Source organism: Sus scrofa, chromosome 1, assembly GCF_054392235.1.
Source record: "Sus scrofa isolate SSC_HxYL_T2T_F1_AM1 chromosome 1, Sscrofa_HxYL_maternal_Yorkshire_Landrace_v2.0, whole genome shotgun sequence".
NCBI classification, from domain to species: Eukaryota; Metazoa; Chordata; class Mammalia; order Artiodactyla; family Suidae; genus Sus; species Sus scrofa.
Window position 1 is genome coordinate 156,503,428 of NC_139383.1, and position 22,990 is coordinate 156,526,417.

The 22,990-nt window shown below is 48.0% G+C and overlaps 1 protein-coding gene across 5 annotated transcripts in view; it reads left to right on the plus strand.

Moving 5' to 3' along the window:
- PCSK6 (proprotein convertase subtilisin/kexin type 6) overlaps positions 1-12,762 on the plus strand; it is a 188,512-nt gene extending 175,750 nt beyond the window's left edge. For 4 of the 5 annotated variants that reach the window (XM_021098934.2, XM_021098945.2, XM_021098939.2 and 1 more), the window contains 4 exons: positions 280-383; positions 6,131-6,260; positions 9,897-10,009; positions 11,313-12,762. In XM_021098934.2, coding sequence (XP_020954593.1) covers positions 280-383; positions 6,131-6,260; positions 9,897-10,009; positions 11,313-11,410 — 445 coding nt within the window. In that variant the 3' untranslated portion in view covers positions 11,411-12,762. Of the gene's footprint in view, positions 1-279; positions 2,455-4,986; positions 5,536-6,130; positions 6,261-9,896; positions 10,010-11,312 lie in introns of those variants that run through there. The other variant, XR_014840546.1, reaches the window with a different exon arrangement.
- The last annotated feature ends 10,228 nt before the right edge of the window (positions 12,763-22,990 follow it).

Consider the following 22,990-nt stretch of genomic DNA (forward strand, 5'->3'; position numbering starts at 1 on the left):
CAGGAGAGGATGTGGCCTCCTGCACTGGGACAGAGGCTGTGGGGTTCTGGGGAAGGAGCCCCTGGCACCCTGGCCGCCAGAAGGCAGAGACTCGGCTTCCAGGCCGGGCTGTCCCTTCCAGCTGCCCTCAGGCTGCTGCATTAGCTTAGAACCCTTAAGTGACACAAAGAGTCATGCTTTAGCAGCTTTCGTTTGCTCTCAGAAAGGTCATGTGAGAATAAACCGTAACTAAATTAGAATTTTGGAAAGGATATGAAAACCTGCCTTTCTTTTCAACAGCCTTGCACGGGGCAGCTGTATTCCAGACTGTGAGCCGGGCACCTACTTTGACTCTGAGCAGATCAGGTGTGGGGAATGCCATCACACCTGCCAGACCTGTGTAGGTGAGTTCATGGCATGCCTCGGAGGCCAGAGCGGGAGCCCGAGTTACCCAGGCGGGCAGGTTAACTACCTTGAAACCCAGAAAACCCAGACTTGGTGTTGCAGCATCCAATCCCAGAGGCCCTACCAGGGGCCGGGGGAGGGGAATGAGGAAATGATGTTTAATGGGTCCATCGGTTCATTGGGGAAGATGAAAACGTTCTGAGGACAGCCGGATGGTGGTGATGGCTGTGCAACATGAATGTACTTGATACCACTGAGCTATAGGCTTAAATGGTTAATATGGTAAATTTTATGTTAGGTACGTTTTATCTGAATTTTTAAAATTAAGAAAACAAACAAGCAAACACAAGGGCCCACTTTAAACAGCCTAGGTTTCCTGGCATTAGAAGCCCAGCCAAGCAGAGGATGTTTGCAGGCTGAACAGGGCTGCTGACTTCTCGTAAGCTGTTTCGTGTGGAACCCAGCCCTTGCTGTGGGATAGCACTGCCTGTGGTTCAACCCCCTAAAGATTCAGGGGGGGGCAGAGGAGGGGGGCAAATTCCGGTGGTGAAGGGAAGAAGGCTTTATGGAACATAGCCTTAGTTCTTTGCACCTGTCTGCTCTTATTTTGAACATTTTACTCAAAGAGGAAAAGACTTCTACAATTTAATGTGTGTTGTAATTCCTCACAAAGGTTATATAGCACAGCTGTCTTCCAGGCACAGTTGTTATGAAAATTAGCAGAGAATGCATTTGCCTTGTCAGGCTTCGTGCTGCAGTTATTTGCAGCAGGACCTCGCAGCACATATACTGAGTGCGTGGGCTCAGGTACATTTCTGATTGACACTCCTTCCCCACCCAGCATTTTGGTCCTTGTTCTAAGCAACTCACCTCAGATTGAGTTTGTGCCGTGGTAGTGATGTAAGAATTAGGTCTCTGCTCAGTCAGTCACTGATGCTATAATGTAGGTCCTGGGACGTGCAGCCAGACGGGAGCCCATGTCCAGGGGCCCTCGACCCTTGACCAGAGTGGACATACTAAGCACCCTCAAGGCCTGTAGAAAATGTGCCTTCTTGGAGCCCCTTCTGGGACAACCTCCAAAAAGACAGGGGCTCAGCCCCTTTCCTAGCGTTTGCCTTGTTGCCTGTTGTTTTCATTCTTGTTTCTTTGACTCATTATTTAGCCCAGGTTGATTAAGGAGCTTTGCTGATGTCGCTTACTTTAATTTTACAGGCACTCGAATCCACAAGATTCAGGCGTGTGGCTTAATGCCGCTTTTGATTTCAGTAGTTCAGATTAGCTGCTTTCTCTGCATCCTCACACTGCCTGTGGGCAAACAGCTTCAGAGTCGCTTAGGGTTCTCTCACCCAACCCAGCAACATCTCTGTCACTTCAGACACGTAATTCAGCAGTGTACAGGTGTCAGGCTGTCTGGGGGTCTCCCCCTGCTCCCCATGCCTGTGGACCTGGGTTCTCTCTACGCTCTGGATACAGAGCACGCTCTGGATGCATGCACCCCTGGCAGCTGCTGGGAAAGGGTCCTTGCTTCCAGCTCTGAGTGGCAGGAGGTTTCTTGCTCCCTGGCAGGGTCCACCTGTTCTCAGCTGTCAGGTCCCTAGCCTTCCCCTCCCTGCTCCCAATGCTGCCCACTGCCGGGGTCTGGAGTGGGGGACGGGCTGCAGTGTGGAGAGGGTCATGGTTGGGCATGAGTACAGAACAGGGCGCAATGGCTGTCTCCACCCTGGTCCAGCAGTGCCCTGGGGCACTCAGTGGGGGACTCAGTAGGAACATGCCTCTTGTCCATCCCCAGTCTGGGTACCTCGAGCCTCCTGGCAGAGAGGATGGGATCCCTTGGAGTTACCATCTGCTGTGAGTGGGTACAGGGGACCCAGCTGGGCATGGCACATTGGGCAGTGGGTAGCTGCCAGCGAGGCACATGTGTGCCAAGTCAAGGGGCATGAGGGCCAGTCCTCACCATGGGAGCACGACATGAAATAACGGATTAAAATACCATGACAGGTCAAGAGAGGGACTGCCAAAGAAAGCAAAGTATTTTACTTTATTTTTTCTTGTCTTTTTGTCTTTTCTAGGGCCGCACCCATGGCATATGGAGGTTCCCAGGCTAGGGGTCGAATCGGAGCTGTAGCCAGCAGCCTACGCCAGAGCCACAGCAACTCGGAATCCGAGCTGTGTCTGCAACATACACCACAGCTCACAGCAACTCTGGATCCCCAACCCACTGAGCGAGGCCAGGGATCGAACCCACAATCCCATGATTCCTAGTTGGATTCGTTAACCACTGAGCCACGACGGGAACTCCGCAAAGTATTTTATATCTTAGGAGCCTTTATAGCATGTTTGTCCTGCTTTTAAATAATGGCCCTACATTTTCACTTTATATTTGGGCCCCACAAAAGCTGTGGTGGGGAGGTTCCTGCTAAGCATCACCCATTTTGCTGTTATTGTTGTGATCTGTGTACATTTCAAGTGTCTAAAGCTGGTAAAGCCTTTTGATTAAATGGAATCCCTAAGAGACTTGGAGCTATAAAGTTCATAATGTTTAGTAATTATGAAAACAATTTGTCTAGGAAATTTGTGCTTCCTCAGCTTTTCTCATTATGGTAAAAGATCCATAACGTAAAATGTACCATCTTCTTGAGTTCCCGTCGTGGCTCAGCGGAAACAAATCTGACTAGTATCCATGAAGATGCAGGTTCAATCCCTGGCCTCGCTCAGTGGGTAATGATGCGGCATTGCTGTGAGCTGTAGTGAAGGTTGCAGATGAGGCTTGGATCTAACGTGGCTGTGGCTGTGGCCGGCAGCTTCAGCTCAGATTCAACTCCTGACTTGGGGAACCTCCATATACCACTGGTGTGGCCCTAAAAAAAAAAAAAAAAAAAAAAGTACCATCTTCACCATTTGGAAGTGTATAGCCTGGTGACCCTAAGCATGTACACATTGTCATGGGGCTGTCGCCTCCATCCACTCCAGGGCTTTCTCTTCTTCCCCAACTGAATGAGTTGCATCAGCTTTCAAAATTGGTAAGTTGAGCATTAAACTAGAAACAAACAGGAGTCAGAGTTCCCATCATGGCGCAGTGGTTAACGAATCCAACTAGGAACCATGAGGGTGTAGGTTCAGTCCCTGGCCTTGCTCAGTGGGTTAAGGATCCATCATTGCCGTCAGCTGTGGTGTAGATTGCAGACGCTGCTCGGATCCTGCATTGCTGTGGCTGTGGCATAGGCTGGCGGCTACAGCTCTGATTCGACCCCTAGCCTGGGAACCTCCATATGCCACGGGTGCGGCCCTGGAAAAAGACCAAAAAAAAAAAAAACACCAGCATTCATGTATGTTCTCACATATGTATTTCTGGAACTTGATAATCCAGGAGTGACTTATCTGTGTAGGCCTGGCTCCATCTTGCATGAGATTGCAGTCAAGTTGGGGATGCTGTCATCTGAAGCATCCATGGGTGCGGCCCTAGAAAAGACAAAAAGACAAAAAAAAAAAAAAGAGTGATTATTCTTTTCCAGTGCAGAAGGTCCTCAGGCACTGGGGACCCCAGTGGCCAAGGCAGTACAATGTAGATGATAAGGTTCAGCAGGGGAGGCCCAAGGCTTCCAAGGGCCGAGCCACCCACCCCAGACACCCCCTAGAGATAAATGATGGTGGAGGGATGCAGGGGGGCACAAGAGCAGCCTTCCATCCAGGACATACACCAGACGTATTTGTAGGGCGGCTCTCCCACTGCATCCCAGAAGGAGAGGGAGGACACCCCTATGAAGAGCCCAGGTGGGTGGATAGCTGTCCCTCATGAAGGCCTGCCACCCCCAGGATTTTGGCTTCTGCCTCGCTCCCACGGTCTGGGATGAACTCAGAATCCCCTTCGGGGTTTAAAGCTGTAGTTCTGAGAGGTGAAAACCAGCTGCCAGAGCACTGAGCCTCGGGGCTGGCAGAGGTGCCCTGCGGATCCCTGTCTACAAAGGGGTCCTCTCTTGATGCAGCCAAGAGGCCCCCTCTAGGTCCAGAAGTGACTCCAGGAAGATGGCAGGACACCTCTGCCTTAGTTGTCAGGCCTCAAGCTGAGACCAGATCAGATCAAAGTGAGGAGAGGTTTAACCAAAGCTGTGGTCACCCTGAGCATCTGAGATGACATCTCTCTGGGTTCAACCCTCTAAGCCACCAGCCAGCGGCCACCTCGCTGCGTCTCTGACATCCTGTTAGGTGCTCTTTGGGGATGTTTGGCATAGAGTGGATGCCCAGCACTTACTTGTTGGTGAGAATGAATGCACAGGTGGGCAGACAGACAGAGGGACAGCATGGTTTCTTCCAACTGGACCTTTGCCTGCCCTGGGCTGCTGAGTCCTCTTGACTGAACTACAGATTTTCCTTCACGACTCTGGATCCTTCATTCAGAGCTTTGGCCTCTCTGGCCACCCTCTCCCCCCATAAGCCTTATAAAATAAAAGTGTAACACACAAAGGGAGTTCCCATTATATCCAAATGCGACTAGTATCCATGAAATTGCAGGTTCGATCCCTGGCCTTGCTCAGTGGGTTAAGAATCTGGCATTGCTGTGGCTGTGGTGTAGGCCGGCAGCTACAGCTCCGATTGGATCCCTAGCCTGGGAACCTCCATATGCCGTGAATGTGGCCCTAAAAAGACACACAAAAAAAATTGAAAACACACAAAGGGTTTTTATTCTGTTGAAAGTGTCCTGGTCATTCACATCAAATACCTGTCAGCCCCCATGCCCCCAACCCATATCATCTTGCACTATGTTCTGTCCAATAGAAACATAATATGAGCTACTGATGCACTTCTATGTGCCCTAGAGAAACAGGTGAAAGTAATTATAACATCTTATTTATTTTAACCCATGCTTCTAAATACTGTAAGTTCTACATCTAAACAATATTTTAAAAATCAACATGTGAGTTCCCATCGTGGCTGGAGTTCCTGTCGTGGCTCAGTGGTTAACGAATCCAACTAGGAACCATGAGGTTGTGGGTTGGATCCCTGGCTTTGCTCAGTGGGTTAAGAATCTGGCATCACTGTGTGGTGTAGGCCGGCGGCTACAGCTCCAATTTGACGCCTAGCCTGGGAACCTCCATATGCTGCAGGAGTGGCCCAAGAAATGGCAAAAAAAAAAAAAAAAAAAAAAAAAAAAAAAAAAAAAAAAAAAAATCAAAAAGCTATTTTACTTTCTTTCTTTCACTCTTTCTTTCTCTTTCTTTTCTTTCTTTCTTTCCTTCCTCCCTTCCTCCCTCCCTCCCTCCCTCCCTTCTTTCTTTCTTTCTTTCTTTCTTTCTTTCTTTCTTCCCTTCCTTCCTTCCTTCCTTCTTTTTTCTACATCTCTGAAATCCAGTGTGTATGTTTTTTACATTTGCAGCTCACCTCAGTATGGCCAGGCCATATTTCACTCAAAGCTCAGAGCTCTGGCTGAAGCTCGGCCCAGGCCTTTTGGGAAAGGAAACACTTGGAATCATGGTGGATGAACAAGGCACAGGCAGCGGGCAGTGTGCAGAGCTCAGCTCATGCCTCCACGTCCCCGTCCGTTAAGTGGAGATGGGATGCCCACCTCCCAGGAGTGGGTAGGAGGGCCCACTGCAGATGTATGCTGGGCACCTGGGGATCGAGGTGTGGTGGTGACCTGGAGGCATCATCTGAATAGAACCCAGAGCTCGCAGGCGCTGCAGCAGGCCCAGGACACCTGATGAGTGGGTGGGTGGTCCCTGACCTCTGCTACTTTTCCCGGACCCCTCAGGGCCCAGCAGAGAAGAATGTATTCACTGTGCCACAAACTTCCACTTCCAAGACTGGAGATGTGTGCCGGCCTGTGGCGAGGGCTTCTACCCAGAGGAGATGCCGGGCTTGCCCCACAAAGTGTGTCGAAGGTAGGTGACCCTTCCAGGCAGTCCTCCGGGCAGCCTCCGAGACTGCCGGGGAAGGAGAGCAGGAGGGCCGGGTCTGGTTGACCCCTGTTCTGGGGCTGGGGAAGGGGCATGCTGCATCCCATGACAGCAGTGAGTATGGTGGCCAGACAGGAACTGTTTGCAGAAAAGGGAACCCTGCAGGTAGGGATGGCCTAGGTCACAAGTCAGGTAGTGGCTCTCATTCTGTCATTCACTTCCTGAGTCTTCACTGAGAGCCGCTGTGTGCCAGGCACTGTGTAGCTGGAGAGGGCAGGATACAGAGTGCCGGGCCCGCCTTGCAGAGCCCCCACACCGGAACAGACCCCAGGGAGCCTGCACCACAGACCACAGTGTGTTCACACCATGTAATTAAGGAAACCACATGTCAGATTGTTTAAAACTTAAAATTAGATAATTTAGGAGTTCCCGTCGTGGCTCAGCAGAAACAAAGATGACTAGCATCCATGAGAATGCAGGTTTGATCCCTGGCCTCCCTCAGTGGGTTGGGCATCTGGTGTTGCCATGAGCTGTGTTGTAAGTCGCAGATGCGGCTGGGATCTGGCATTGCTGTGGTTCTGGTGTAGGCCAGCGGCTATAGCTCCAATTAGACCCCTAGCCTGGGAACCTCCCTATGCCGCAGTTGTGGCCCTAAAAGACCAAAAATAAATAAAAAATAAAAAATAAAGTACGTTTTCATTTTAATCAGCCAGCTGGTTCCAGGGTGAGTACAGCAGCCCAGAGACCAGTGCAACTACATAGAGATCATCAGGTTCCTTTGTCAGACCTCCTGGATCCCACACGATGCTAGGTACTCCCACAAGTGTTGCACCCAGCCCCCACAGGGCACCCAGAAGCTACGGGGCCCCAGCCGCAGGAGGCAGGGGGCAAGAGGCCCCAGTGACCTCCTTGGCAGCAGAGGGCAGCAGCTCCCTGGGCACTCACCCACATAGAGAAAAAGCTTTCAGCCCTAGAGGAGGGTCCAGTGCTGGTCTTGGAGACACACACCCAGGAAGACCCCTGTGTGGGGTGTCCAGGTGGCGAAATGCCAGCTGTTCAGAGAATTTCCATCTCCTGAGTCCCTGGCTCTGAAGACCCCCTCAGTGTGGCTCCCTCTGGAAGGATGAATGGCCTTGGTCTTCATGGTTGTGCAGGGCCTCTCCCAGCTCCAGCAGCTATAGCTTTCAGAAAGCCTGACTGTCCAAAGGCCCCAGGGTGCTAAGTGCCGGCCAGGGCAGCTCTGAGGGAACAAGCAGCCAGGCAGGATTTATGGGGAAAAGCCAGGCCACGGCACAGGGCTGCTGGGTTGGCAGCCTGCATGCTGAGAAGACCCGCGAAGCTACAGTGCAAGGCTGAGAACAGTCCATAATAGGAATTTCAAGAGGCACCAGACTCCCCTCAACTTAGAAACAGGACCTAGAAGACCAAGCAAGGACCACTTTGAAGACAGAGCAACCTGGTAGGGAGCTTGCCTAAGGGGCAAGCTAGCCTCTCCCACCCCCAGCCCCTTCACACCTTCCCTCCCTCAGCCCCTCCCAGGTATGCAGTTGGGGCAAGACTCAGGCAGGCCTTCTGCTCTGTCTCTGCCCAGACTGAAGAATGACAAGACCTGGATCAGCCTAAGGACAGGAGGTGGGGGCAGTAGCCCTGGCAGTAAGGCAGGGGGTGGGCTGTGGTGGGTGCTATCCTGCAGAGTTTGGCAGAGCAGAGTTCACTGTGGTATTTGGGGGTGAGGTAGGTACCACAGAAGGCATCTTGAAAGCCCCCTGCCTGAGAGGACCACGTGCCAAGCACGGTAACCCTGACAGAGAAGCCAAGAGAGTCTCTCAGAGAAGCTGGAATCCCCAGGCAGTTGGGGGAGCATCAGGGAGCAGCCCCCTGAGCTGGGGCCTCCAGATCTGACCAGGCTGGCCAATACCTTGACCGAGTCCTTATGAGACCCTGCAAGAAAGCCTGTCAGAACTTTGCCCAGACTTCTGCCTGCAGAACTGGGAGATGCTGACTGGTAGTGGATTAAACTGTAGCATTACGACAGTTTGTTACATAGCAGCAGAAAGCTGGCACCCCTGTGGAAGCTGCCATTGAGATCCTGGAGCTCTGTGAGGTTGAGTTTAGAGAAGAAAGTAAGTTGTGTACACCTGGTTCTCCACTCTAGCCACCCTGCTCACTGTTTAGAGTGGAAGCACCCCTCAGCCGTGGCCTGGAAATGTTCAGGCCCTGGGCCTTCAAGACAGCTGACCCCACAGTTCAATGGCTTGGCTCTAGCTTCCATCTCACTAGTGGACATTGTAAGAGAAGTGAGGTGGGGGTGGGGTGCGGCGGGCAGGGGGAGTTGTCCCCTGTGCTGTGGCACCAGGGGCCTGTGGCCCGACCAAAGCAGTACAGCAGGACAGGGTCCAGGCCCTGGGGCCTTCCCCAGAGTACACAGGAACAGGGTCTACACGGCAGGCCCCTTCCTCCCTGTTGGGTTCTGGGGGCAGGAGGAGGAGGCCGGGCCCTTGCTGTATGAGGAGGGCTCCTGGATGCCATTTGCCAGTAGGATTTATACATTTCTAAGCATTAACTTACATGCGGGGCCTGAGCTCCAGTTTGGAGGCACCCTCAGCTACCCCCAGGAAAGAAAAGCCGCCTCTCACCCAGGCTGTGGGCCACTGCCCAAGAGGCCCTAAGCAGCCAGAATCCATGGTGGCATCTGACCTGAGCCTTGTTGTTGGCATCTCGTCACTGCTGGGCTGGTGACATCTGTCCTAAGCAAAGAACTGTCCACGCAGGGCAGACCCAGGCATGGCTGAGCTGGGCTTCTGTCTGATGCCCTGCCTAAGCCCCATTCCCAGGCCTTTTGGGGATGCAGTTTGATGTGAGGTAGGAGGTAGATCTGTAGAGACCAAGTCCCTAAAGCTGGACTCAGAAAAGGCAGCGGGTACAGACCAGGTCTGAGCGCCGCTCAGAGTAGGAAGGTGCACATCCAAGCCCTGTCTCCACATTAGCAGGCTCTTCTGTGAAGGGCCTGATGAGCAGACCGACGCAGATCAATGAGCGAGACTGACTCCAAGGAAGCTGCTGGATGCGGCCTGAGAGCCAGAGTGCGCCGACCCTCCCCTGAGGTTACGGTGCCCTGTTAGCAATGGCCCTGGGTCCCATCTCCAGGACAGGATTGGTGCCACCCCTGTCACCGCACGGAGGCCGATGGCACCAAAAAGAAGGCTCAGCTTGGTGGACAACAGCCTCTGGCCAACTCCAGGGTCCTGTCACATTCGGGGTGGATGTTGGCCCTGAGCCCTAAGAATTAATGCTGATGTACCCAGGGAGCCACCTGTGGGGGGGACACCACAGTGCCCGGGGAGAGTCCAGGTGAGCCACTGGACTTCTCCTGGGCACTGTGGTGCCCAGGCTCAGAGACTAGGGCCTGTCCTCAGCTCCAGGCATCCTCCTGCTGTGACCGTCTCCACTTCGAGGGCAGTAGAGGTCAGATAGGAGGAGAGATACAAATGCTGGGCTGGGGTTTCCAGCCATCGTGAGGGCACGGTTCCAGCCAGGGGTGCAGGGTAGGAGGGTGAGGAGGATCTGGGAAGGGAGTGGTTGGGATTCTTTGCCAACCAGGAACCCGTGTTCCCCCCACAGGTGTGACGAGAGCTGCTTGAGCTGTGAAGGCTCCAGCAGGAACTGCAGCCGATGTAAGACAGGCTTCACGCAGCTGGGAACCTCTTGCATCACCAACCACACATGCAGCAATGGTGAGCACCCTTCGGCTGCCCCTAGGCAAAGGAGAGAGGAGAAGATGCAAGGACAGCAGCCTCTTTGTACACGTATGACCCCTCCCCAGGCTGGCCCCCTGGTTCTCCTCTGGTCCTCCTCCTTCCCTTTAGGCTGCTTCCATTGGCCAGAGAGGCATCCTGGCCACCAACCCAGCTACTGTTGTTGGTTTGTTGAGTGACTCTTACAATGATTTTGTTTTTGTACTGTAACCTCTCTTCAGCCATAAGCCCCAAGGGGCCCAGGTGTGGTGATGCCCCTTAGGAGAGACCCGACCCTGGAGGTCAAAGTCAGGAAGCCTGAAGGCTCTCAGCCTCCCTTGAGCTCACATCGACGAGGCCTGAGTGTCCCATAGGAAGGACCTGCACCTGTGCTTTGGGAGCCTTGGTTCTCTAAGCCAATTGGGAGGCAAGGATGGGTTGTGAAAGCAGTAACTCAGGAGAGACCAAAGACTGATGGGGGATTCCAGGAAAGAGGAAGGGCTAGCCGAAGACTCTGAGCTGAAGACGTAGTGCAGGAGCCATGGGCAAACATGCTGTGGTGGGGAATGAGCCTTCCATGGCCCAGCAAGCTGTGCAAGGAGCAGCCTGGGGCCACCTCTGAGTACTGCAAGCCAGCTGGCATGCAGAAGAGGGGAGCTGCCAGCGCCACGGTGTTCCTGGGCGTGGAGCTGGCACTGGCCTGGCCTGGCAGAGCATGAAGCCCACAGAAAGAGCCATGGGCATGACCCGTGGACCACAAGGCAGCCACCTTACCTTGGTGTTGGGTGGTTTCTTTTTGGCTTGCGGAATTATGTCCCTTCAAAGACCAGGCAGCTCCTACTCTAGGAAGTCACCGCCTCAGCTTATGCATCCAGCCAGAAAAAAAGAGCTGGCTTCCAGGGCTCCCCACCCCAGACCTTTCCCACTGCCTCAATGACTCTTCCTCTCACCCCCTCCCCTCCCCCATCCAGGGTGTCCCCTGGACCATGGCAGCAACCTGCCCTCTTATCTGCCTGTCTTAACCCCCCCAGCACAGCCATCCAGAATGAGGGGCAGTAAGAGCCCTGGTACAGCCCAGGTGCCCCAGACCCCATCTATTGCTCCCCCAAAACACCCCCTGAATGCTTGTCTCTCAGACTCAGTGCCAGCCCCTGCCACACCAGGCCCACCACACATCACAGGCTTCCCCGAGAGGGCTGCCGCCCCCACTCCCTCTGTGTCCCCAGCAGAGTGGGACGATTGGAACAATCCAAACTGGCCCCAAAGTCTGACCTGTCCCTCCTTTCTTCTTCCTGGGGCCCAGCTGACGAGACTTTCTGCGAGATGGTAAAGTCCAACCGGCTCTGTGAACGGAAGCTCTTCATTCAGTTCTGCTGCCGAACGTGCCTCCTGGCCGGGTAGGGGGTGCCCGGCTGCCCGCAGGGTAGGGCCCCTCCCGTCTGTCCATCCGTCCGTCCATCCACCTTTCTCCAGACTGCCGGCCGGTTTCAGGGGTGGTACCCGGCATCTGACAGCTTTATCTCCCCAGGAGAGCGAGGTCCTTCCGTGGCACCTCTGGGTACCCTGGCCAGGTGGGTGGGGGTCTTTGAGGAGGTACTCCGGAAGCAGTGACATCTCACACTCAGCTTGCTGGCTGCATTCTTCTGGCCAGCTCAAAATGGGGACAGGATGAATTCCAAAAAGCCACAGCCCCAGCTTCAGAGCAGCTCCTGGGACCATAAGTTTACTGAATCTTCAAGACCAAAGCAGAAAGGGAAAACGCTTGGCATAACATCACTCTTCTCCCCGTGCTTTTGTGCCGCTCCATAGTAAATCTCACCCACCGGGGTCCACCCGCAGACGCCCAGGCTGTCCCCATGTGGGATGAAGGGCCAAGGGGCACACCTGCTCATCCACCTGCCACGTGGCAGTCTGGGGGGTTGTTTGGTCAGACTGTAAATAAAACAGATTTGGGGGCATAAAAATGTGTGACCACCGGGGATGGAGCATGTATTTCTGCATATTCAGTGACTCCCAAAACCACAGGATGGCTTAGAAAGTCAAATCCCAAACAGATGGGATGGGGTGACCCTCCTTCTTCTGCAGCCCTCTCCTCTGAGAGAGCCGAGGGCCCGAGTCATGCGTTCTGTCTGTGTCTCTGGGAGTCTCATGGTCTGAGAAATGACACCTACCTGACGCAGGGCCTTCGGAGGCTCCCAGGAGGTTCCCAGGGCTGGCTAAAAGGTGTCCCCATGACCAAGCAAGTCCTCCTACCAAAATGTAAAGCCAGCCCGTGAGCTTCATTGTCTGTCGCGTCCCATTTTGTGGAATTGCCTTTAAAATGCATTGGCCTCTGCTTTTCGAGAGACTTATTCCCAAGGCGGAATCCCCTGTGTCTGTGTGTGCTATGAGACTAATGACATGGTTGGATTTATTTCTGCCAGACCTGTGTAGGCATTTTATAAGCTACATGTTCTAATTTTTACCGATGTTAATTATTTTGACAAATATTTCATATATTTTCATTGATATGCACAGATCTGCTTGATCTATTCCCTTTAAGATGGGAGTAACATTTGCCTTAAATTTTTTCGAGCTCCTTCTCCGTATCGTCCCGCTCCCCTCTTTGACTGTAATGCATTTGATGTTTCCCCGGTCAGCTGGGGAAACCCAGCTGTTGTTGTTTATTGAATCCACAACTCCAAAAAAGAAATCCACAAAGCAAAATAAATGTTAACCCTAAATTAATAAAAGAGTTAACACCCCATGACAAAGGAGCCTACATTTCTTTCCAAGGCATGACAGTTAAACATGGGTACCAGCCACTGTGTGAAATGGCTTTATTTGTGGTTTTATTTGAATGTCTTTGAGCTTTAGTGAAGAAGCTGTAGCAAAACCGTGGGAGGATCCAAAGTTCTAGCCCTAGGGTGTCCTTTGGCAAACAGACCAAAAAGCCTGATTGGAGGGAGGGGCTGGATCTAGGGACACTTCCTTTCTGTCCCAGGGGAGACTTCCGTGACCCAGACTTCAGGCCTCTTCACCTGGAGCTGCCAAATGGGATTTAATTAGTTACAACTTGTCTTGTGCACAGTGACTGAAATCCTGCACCCGTGGGTTCTGCAATGTGTGGGATTTTACCCTGGCCTCTCTGTGAGGTTAGAGCCTATACTCACTAGCAATCCTTTGGCTGCAAATAAAAGAAAGGTACCAACTAGAACTGACTTAGGAAAAGATAGAAGTGGGTAAAGGGGCTGTTGTTTGGGGATTCCAGGGTTTGTCTCAGACTTTCAGGAAAGATGCAGCTGGGCCTCAGGAGCCCTGGACCAGCACCAGATATCACCTGGACCCTTTGCATTCTCTTTCTCCAGTTGATAGGACAAAATAACAAGACCACTCACATCTTCCAAGTGAAATCGGTACCAATCCAAGACCCTCTGCAAGCTTCCTGAATCTGCTTTGGGCCCTGGTTGCCTACCTTGCATCTATGTTTGCCTGGTTCCCAAGCTCTGGCCACAGGGACCGACTTGTGCAACAAAACGTGGCTGCAGGAGCCCTTCCAGTGACCGAGTAGCTGGAGAAAGGAAGCAACATGCAGAAAGCCGGGAAGCCCACACATCTGACACCTGCCCGCCCCAAGCATCACTTGACCAGAGTTGTCAGCGTGAGGTGACAATGACTGAGTGAACGTGTTTGGGAGACTCAGGAGCCAGGACTCAGTAAGAATTTAACCTCTGCTGTGAGCCTGATGTTGAATTAAAACTAGCAGCTTGCTAAGCACTCTGGTCTGAGTACCATTTTAACCCCTAGGGCTTTTTGCTTACTGAGAGTTTATGGTTTAACATGTTCACAATTGAACCAGAAACAAACTCTGGTTATCCCCAAGGGACACCAACTTACAAGAAGCCAAGCACGCACATTACTCTCCTGGCAGTGGCTGGGCCAGCCTGTCCTAGGGCTGGAGAGCATGGAGCAGAGTGGAGCAGCTGTTCACAAAATCCAAGGACCAATCAGCCCCTCATTAAAAGGGACTGACCAGGAGTTCCTGTTGTGGCGCAGCGGAAACGAATCCAACTAGGAAGCATGAGGTTGTGGGTTCTATCCCTGGCCTTGCTTGGTGGATTAAGGATCTGGCATTGCTGTGGCTGTGGTGTAGGCTGGCATCTGTAGCTCCAATTAGACCCCTAGCCTGGGAACCTCCATATGCCTCAGATGCTGCCCTAAAAAGCAAAAAAAAAGCCGGGGGGGAGGGGGATCTGACCACATAAAATGCCTGTTCACAAATGGCCTTACCTTAAGGCTGTCTGGACTCACTTGGGGCAGAACATGTCTGTGGATTTTGTTTTACGTCATGGAATCCTGAGTCATATCCTCTAAACCATTATTTCACAGACCAAGGCTCACAGAGCTGGAGTGACTTGTCCTGGGCTTTGCACTGACGGGATAGTTCCATCATGTGCTCTGGGATGGAGGCTGGCTCTCTCCAAGAGGGGCAGTCACTTCTGTTGCTAGCCAAACACAGGCATGATGCATTTATTTTAAACTGTCTTCATTTCCAGGGGGTGACCTTTTTCTGATCTTGTCCCCACATTCTTTGGCACCTCAAAGTGGTCCCCACCCCTCCCAGGCCACTGCTGACTTTATACCTATAACTCTTAAAAGGGCTGGGGGAACTGCACTTTTTACCAGAGATGCACTGATAATGGGGAGGGTGGGGGGCAGTGGTGGACAGAGCTTTAAGAAAAAAAAAGGCAAAGGGCACCAGAGTCTAAGTATGACCAACGGTGGAGTGCCTTGAACTTGGGCAACTGCCATCCACTGTGCTGAAATCATTGAGAGTATGGATGGAGAGGGCCTGAAGCCTGCAAGCTTGGGATGTACTGGGGTTCCTGGGGGCAGGTGAGGGGTGAGGGTTCAGATCACAGGCTGGAAAGGGAAGGAGGTGCAGAAGTGAAGTAAAAGAAAGGACATTTTACTAAGAACAAGCAACGGTGATGGAAGTAATACATCAAAGCCATTCTCTTAAAGTTCTGCCCAACCAGGTAAGAGGCAGCTGGGTGCCATCTGTCTTAGGAAAGAGTTTGCATCCTGACCCAGTCTTCTCTGCTGCTTTTTTTCTTGCACCCAGGCCTTATTCTTCCTGCTGGTTGTCTAAGGCCTCTCCTGACATTTCAGGCTCTGTTGGCTTGTCTGCGCACAGAACAGCACTCCTGCATAGTGCAGCACTCAGCACGCACTGTAGGTCCTGTGACTCGGTACCCACCACCCAAAGCTTCCCCCTGGTATGTACCAGCTATACTTAGGGTGGTCAGATATCTCCCAAACTTCTTGTTGGGGAGTTCTCTGGTGGCCTAGCTGTTAAGGATTTAGCATTATCAACGCTGTGACTCCAGTTCGATCCCTGGCCCAGGAATTTTTGCATGCTGTGGTCACAGCCCCCCAAAATCTTTAAATAGGAGTTCCTATTGTGGCTCAGCAGTAACAAACCTGACCATTATCCCTGAGGATGCAGGTTCAATCTGATGTAGGTCACAGACATGACTTGGATCCGGTGTGGCTGTGGTGTAGGCCAGCAGCTGCAGCTCCTCTTTGACCCCCTAGCCTAGGAACTTCCATATGCCACAGGTGAGGCCCTTAAAAAAAAAAAAAAAAAAAAAAAAGACAAAAAAAATTTTTAAATTAAAAACAAAACAAAAATTCCTGTTGAGCAGATGGGAACCAAAGTGCCTAGGGCAGAGAACATCTCATTGCCAGAAACAGTGGCTCTCACCTGGGGTGATCTTTGCCTCTCTGGGGACATTTGGCAATGTCTGGAGACATTTTGGGGTCACGACTGGAGGAATGTACTAACATATAATGGGTGAAGGCCAGGAATGCTGCTAAACATCCGGGAATGCACAGGACAGTCCCCACGACAAATTGTCTAGTCTCAAAGTGTTGATAGTGCCAGGGTTGAGAAACTGTAGCCAAAGAAAGAAAGAAAATCTGGCGTGCCTGTTGTGGCTCAGCAGATTAAGAACTTGATTAGTATCCATGAGGACACAGGTTCAATCCCTGGTCTCGCACAGTGAGTTAAGAATCCAGAGTTATGAGGCACGGATGTGGCATTGATGCGCCTGTGGCATAGGCCCAGCAGCTACAGCTCTGATTCAACCCCTAACCTGGGAACTTCCATATGCCGCCAGTGCAGCCCTAAAAAGCAAAAGAAAAAAAAAAAAAAAAAGAATCTGTTCTCAACTTCATAGAGATATCCTAACATAAATAAAACCAGCTATATCTTGATCATGTGCTGAAACAAGAGAAAGTCATACTATTTTTTAAAGAAACTCTTTTGTTTTTAATTGAACAGGAGACAGGCCATGTAGTCCTCTCTGGTCTAAGGACTCCACCTGGTGGTTCTTCCTGGAATGAAGTAAAGTTTGGATTGTTTTGTTGTTTTTTATTTTGAAACCACCCCAAAGGAAATTACAGGGAAGTTGCAAATATAGTACAAAGAAATGTTTTCTTGAACAATTTGAAAGTATATTACTAATGTAATAGCATATTACTCTCTAAAGACCATAGAGTATTTCCTATAAACAAGGACCTTCTGGTACATAACCACAAGAATCAGGAAATTACATAATAGGAATGGTATCTTTCTATTATCTAATCCTCTGACTGGATTCAAGTCTTGCCCATTGTCCCAATTAGCAAAAGGGTCCAGTTAAATCACACTCTGCATGGACTCATCATGGCTCTAGTCTCCTTCAATTTAGAAAAGTTCCTCCATCTTACTTTGACTTTCATGACCTTGAACCTTTTAAAGACCACTGGCCAGTTTTGTGTAGGCCATGGCCCAGTGTGTGTTTGTCTGAGTTGTCATCATATATCCATTCATCTTCGACAGGAATCTCTCATAAGCAATGCTGTGTTCTTCTGATTGCACCCTAGTGGGTGGTGCAGGACTTTGATTTGTTCCATTATTGGTGATACTAACTTTGATCACTTGATGAGGGTTTCCACCCCCCTCCTTGGGCTATAAAGTGATGCATACTAAAGGATGTCAACTATCCAACAGCATGCTGAAGATCCCAGCCAATCAATAGAGAAAAAAAAAATAAAGAATTAATAAAAAGAATTGGAAAGGAAGAAATAAAACTATCATTATTTTCAAAGATTATGGCTAAGCATGTAGAAAATCCAAAAGAACAGTTATACATTAATTATGAGAATTAAAAAATGACTTTGGCATGATTGCTGGATACAGTGCCAGTATCAATTGCATTTCACCTGAAAATCAACTGTATTTCAATATATCAGAACCTAAGAATTAGAAAATGGAATTTTTTAAACAGAGGATACTATTTACAACAGCATCAAAAAATATTAAATAGCTAGAATAAATTTAGTAAAAGATGTATAAGACCTCTACACAAAAACTATAAAACACCAAGAGAAATTAAATAAATTCTAAATAATGTAAGTTTATACCATGTTTGTGGAATGGAATATTAGAAACATTATAAATTCCCTCCAAATTCATCTACAGATCCAATTCAATACAAATCAAAGTATGGGTTCTTTGTAAGATATAAGATGTATCAAAAATTTCTATTAAAATGCAAAAGGTGAGAATAACCAAGACAATCCATACTACGATCAGGCTAAAGCGAGCAGATATAGGAAGGGGTGAACATACTTGAAAAACAAGGCAACCACAAATCAAAACCAAATATTACATTCAGAAAAACTAAAAAGAAGAGGACAAGAGCTTAAAATAAAAGGAAATCATCCAACCAAAAGATGAAAAGAACAAAGGAGAAACATAGAATTAACTGGGAAACAAGGTTTAAAGTGGCAACAAATACACATTTATCAATGATTACCTTAAATAACAATGGATCGAATGCTCCAATCAAAAGACATAGAGGGGCAGATTAAAAAAAAAAAGATCAAGTGGTACTAGGAAAACTGGACAGCTGTAAATCAATGAAACTAGAATACACCCTCACACCATACACAAAAATAAACTCAAAATGGCTTAAAGACTTAAACATAAGACAAGACACCATCAAACTCCTAGAAGACAACATAGGCAAAACAGGCTCTGACATCAACCATACAAATGTTTTCTTAGGTCCGTCTCCCAAAGCAATAGAAATAAAAACAAAAATAAACCAGTGGGACCTAATCATCTTTAAAAGTTTTTGCACAGCAAAGGAAACCATTAAAAAAAAAACCCACAAACTATGGAATGGGAGAAAATAGTTTCAAACAGTGCAACTGACACGTGCTTAATCTCCAAAATATACAAACAACTCATACAACTCAACAGCAAAAAAAAAAAAAAAAAAAAAATCCAGAAAGGGTAGAAGACCTGAATAGACATTTCTCCAAAGAAGACATACGGAGGGCCAACAGGCACATGGAAAAAATCCTCTACATCACTGATTATTAGAGAAATGCAAATCAAAACTACAATGAGGTGCCCCTTCACACCAATCAGAGTGGCCATCATTAGTACGGCTACAAATAAATGCTGGAAAGAGTGTGGAAAAAAGTTTACCCTCCTACACTGTTGGCGAGAATGTAAATTGGAACAACTACTATGGAAAAAGGTATGGACGTGCCTCAGAAAACTAAATATAGAGCTACCATATGATCTACCAATCCCACTCCTGGGCTATATCCAGGCAAAACTTTCATTGAAAAAGAAACATGCACCCGTGTGTTCATTACAGCACTATTCACAATAGCCAAGACATGGAGACAACCTAAATGCCCACCGATGGATGAATGGATTAAGAAGATGTGGTATGTATACATAATGAAATACTACTCAGCCATAAAAAAGAGCAATATAATGCCATTTGGAGCAGCACGTATGGAACTAGACACCCTATTACTAAGTGAAGTAAGTCAGAAAGAGAAAGACAAATATCATGTATCACTTGAATCTGATATATGACACAAATGAACCTGTCTACATAAAAGAAACAAACTCATGGACGTGGAGAACAGACTTGTGGTTGCCAAGGGGAAGAGGGGAGGAAGTGGGAGCGAGTTTGAGGTTAGTAGATGCAAATTATTGCACTTGGATTGGATAAGCAATGAAATCCTGCTGTATAGCATAGGGAACTATATCTAGTCACTTGTGATGGAACATGATGGAGGATAATGTGAGAAAAAGAATGTGTATATATATGTGTGTGTATGCGTGTATGTATAACTGGGTCACTTTGCTATACAGCAGAATTGACAAAACATTGTAAATCGACTAATAAAAACTTAAAAAAAATAATGTTCATCAACAGATGAATGGATTAAGAAGATGTGGCATATATGCACAATGGAATACTACTAAGCCCTAAAAAGAACAAAATAATGCCATTTGCAGCAACATGGATGGAACTAGAGACTCTCATAATAAGTGAAGTAAGTCAGAAAGAGAAAGACAAATACCGTGTGATATCACTTATATCTGGAATCTAATATATGGCACAAATGAACCTTTCCACAGAAAAGAAACTCATGGACTTGGAGAACAGACTTGTGGTTGCCAAGGGGGAGGAGGAGGGAGTGGGATGGACTGGGAATTTGGGGTTAATGGATGCAAACTATTGCATTTAGAGGGAATAAGCAATGAGATCCTGCTGTATAGCATAGAGAACTATGTCTATCACTTATGATGGAAGATGATGGAGGATAATGTGAGAAGAAGAATGTATATATATATGTGTGTGTGTGTGACTGGATCACGTTTCTGTACAGTAGAAAACTGACAGAACACTGTAAACCAACTATAATGGAAAAAAATCATTTAAAAAATAAATACATAAAAAATAGACACCATTGGCACAGTGAAAAGGCAAACCCACAGAGAAAGAGGGGAAATAGTCACTGTAGTTTTATCTCACAAGGACTCATCTCTAAAAAAATACAGAGCTCCTACAAAGCAGTTAAAAAAAAAAACCAATTAAAAAATGGGCAAAACTCCCAAACATGTAACAAAAGTTAACCAAATGGATAATAAATATATTTTTTTAATTTTTTTTTTTTACCATTCCCACAGAATGCAGAAGTTCCTGGGCCAGCATTTTGTTGGCCAGGGACAGTAGTGTTGTAGACACAGTAGTGACAACACCAGATCCTCAACCATTAGGCTTCCAGGGAACTCCAATAAGTATATTTTTAAAAATTCTCAGAGTTCCTGTCGTGGCTCAGCAGAAACAAATCTGACTAGCATCCATGAGGACACAGGTTCTATCCCTGGCCTCACTCAGTGGGTTAAGGATTCTGCGTTGTGGTAAGCTGTGGTGTAGGTCGCAGACACAGCTCGGATCCCGAGTTGCTTGGCTATGGCTGCGACCAGCAGCTTCAGTTTGGATTCGACCCCTAGCCTGGGAACCTCCATATGCCATGGGTGTGGCCCTAAAAAGACAAAAAAAAAAAAAAAAAAAAACTCAACTATGTTAGTAATTAGGGACATAGAATGAAAACTAGAATGGTAAACCACTGCCAACCTACCAGAATGGCTAAAATAAAAAGACAGATAATACCAAATGCTAGTAAGGAGTACAAACTGGTACAACCCCTTAGGAAAATTAGTACTATCTACTTAAGCTGAAAGTACCTAAACTATTTACTGAAACCAAATAGTCCAGCAATTCCAATTCCAAGTATGTTAGTATATGTGTTCATTTAAAGATACAATGTTAGTAGATGCACTGTTTATAATAGTGCCAAGTTAAAAATTACCCACATGCTCATCCATCAGTGGCAGAATAGACAAATTGTGAAGTATTTACACAATGAGAATAAGTGAACTACAGCTACACACAAACATGTTAAGCAAGAGGCACATGAGGTACAATTTCATTTTGCATAAATACAAAACTAGGCAAAGCCAATCTATGCAAGATGTTAGATTAGTGGTTACAGTGGAGGCAAGGGTGTGGCTGGCAGAGAGCAAGAGGGTGCTTCTGGAATGTGTAATGTCCTCTTCTTGATCTGGATGCCAGTTGCTTGGGTATGTGTGGTTTGCAGTGTGCTGCATGTATATCACACTTCAATACAAAGTTCAAAAGGAATCCATTCCAGAAGAATTGGAGAGCTAAATGTGAAAAGTGTTGAGCCTCTGGTAGTTAGCATAGAAAAATATTTTGGAGATGAGGGAAAATGTCTCAAGACACATGTGCACACACACATAAATTGAACATAAAAATAAAATTCTGGTCATTTAAAAACACTGTTAACGGTGGAAAGCTCAGTAAGCAGAATCTAGATAACGATACCTAGGTTCCAGACCTAGATAACCATAGTAAAACTCCAAAAGAGGGAGTTCCCTTCATGGCTCAGCGGTTAACGAATCCGACTAGGATCCACGAGGATGTGAGCTGGATCCCTGGCCTTGCCAGTGGGTTAAGGATCCAGCGTTGCCATGAACTGCGGTGTAGGTCACACACATGTCATGGATCTGGCATTGCTGTGGCTGCAGTGTAGGCTGGCAGCTGTAGCTCCGATTCACCCCCAGCCTGGGAACTTCCATATGCTGAGAGTGCAGCCCTAAAAAGCAAACAAACAAAAAAAGACCAAAGACACCATTGTCAATGGGGAGGGCCTTCTCAGCCAAGAATTTCTTCCTCCAAAGTCTCTTATTTAATTGGACCATTTGAAAGCTCAGGATGGGTTGGCAGATTGTATTGTTTTTGTTTTTTTGCAAAATAGGCGAGGCAGTCACATTTCTTATCCTTCTGATTAAAATTACAGCCCAGATTATGATTTTGGTGATTTGGGAAATAAGATGTTTTCTTAAACAGACCAAAATGTACTAAAATTTGTGTTTTGCAGCTTGATGATGTATACGAGGACAGTATTTTGGCTTCCTGTGAGGTGTTTGGTATTTAGGAAGTTTAAACTACTACCCCCCCAAAAAAGAGTAAAAGGCAAGCCATATAGTATGCTCACACTCAGAATATATAAAGAAATCTTAAAAGGAATAAGAAAAAAGAAAACCCACTAAGAAAAAAAATGGGAGAAAGACTTGAATGGGCACTTTGTAAAAAAATATCAGAATGGACAATATGCTTAACTATTATTAGAAAAAAGCAAATGAAAGCAATAGTGCACTGGTACTCACCAGAATTGCTAAAATTATGAAGACTGACAGTGCAAATGAGGTTAATGTTGGCAAGTGATGGAAACCCTTACACACCACTACAGTGTGGAAATGATTCCAGCCTCTTGGAAGTTATCATCAGGCAGTACCTATCAATAATACCACACACTTTGTCTCCTTAGTTTCACTCCTGGAAAAGTTCAGGCACAGGTGCATGCGATCCACGTACAACAAAATTCATAGCAGCATTATGCAGACTAGCCCCAAGCTGGAAACAAACCTAATGTCCATCGACAGCGAAATGGATTGTTATGGTGTAAGAGACGCAATAGAATTCTATACAGCAGCAAGTAAGCAAATCATTGCTGCCTGCAACCTGGATGGATTTTAGGCATGACACAGAGCCAAAGAAACCAGATACAAAAACAGATTGCATCATTCTCTTTATATAAAAGTAAGCAAAACTAATCTATGGTGACGGATTCGTAGTTCCCTTTGGGGAATGAAGGAGTCTCCGAATTTCAGGACCCCAGCAGCAGCCACCCAAATGTGCTCACTCTGTGGGCATTTGTCATGTTGCAGACTTTAGATCTGCACACTTCCTGTGTTATCAGGCTTCAGCATGAATATCTAATTGTCTAGAGAGGGCAGGCCTGACTGCAAACTAGACCAGTGCGGAAGACCCAGGCTTGGTCTTCATGGTGTCACCCGGATGCCAAAGCCCGGGACCCATCACTGAATCCCATGGGCGGAGTGAAAGCAGTCACTGCCTCCCTTTCACCTCTAGGTGTCCTGACGCACGCGAAAGTTCCACTCGTGGGCTTTCACTCTTTATTAACTTGCGGACACAAATATCTGGACTCGGGGGCACTGCAGGCCGAAGCTGCACAAGAGGAACGAACTCA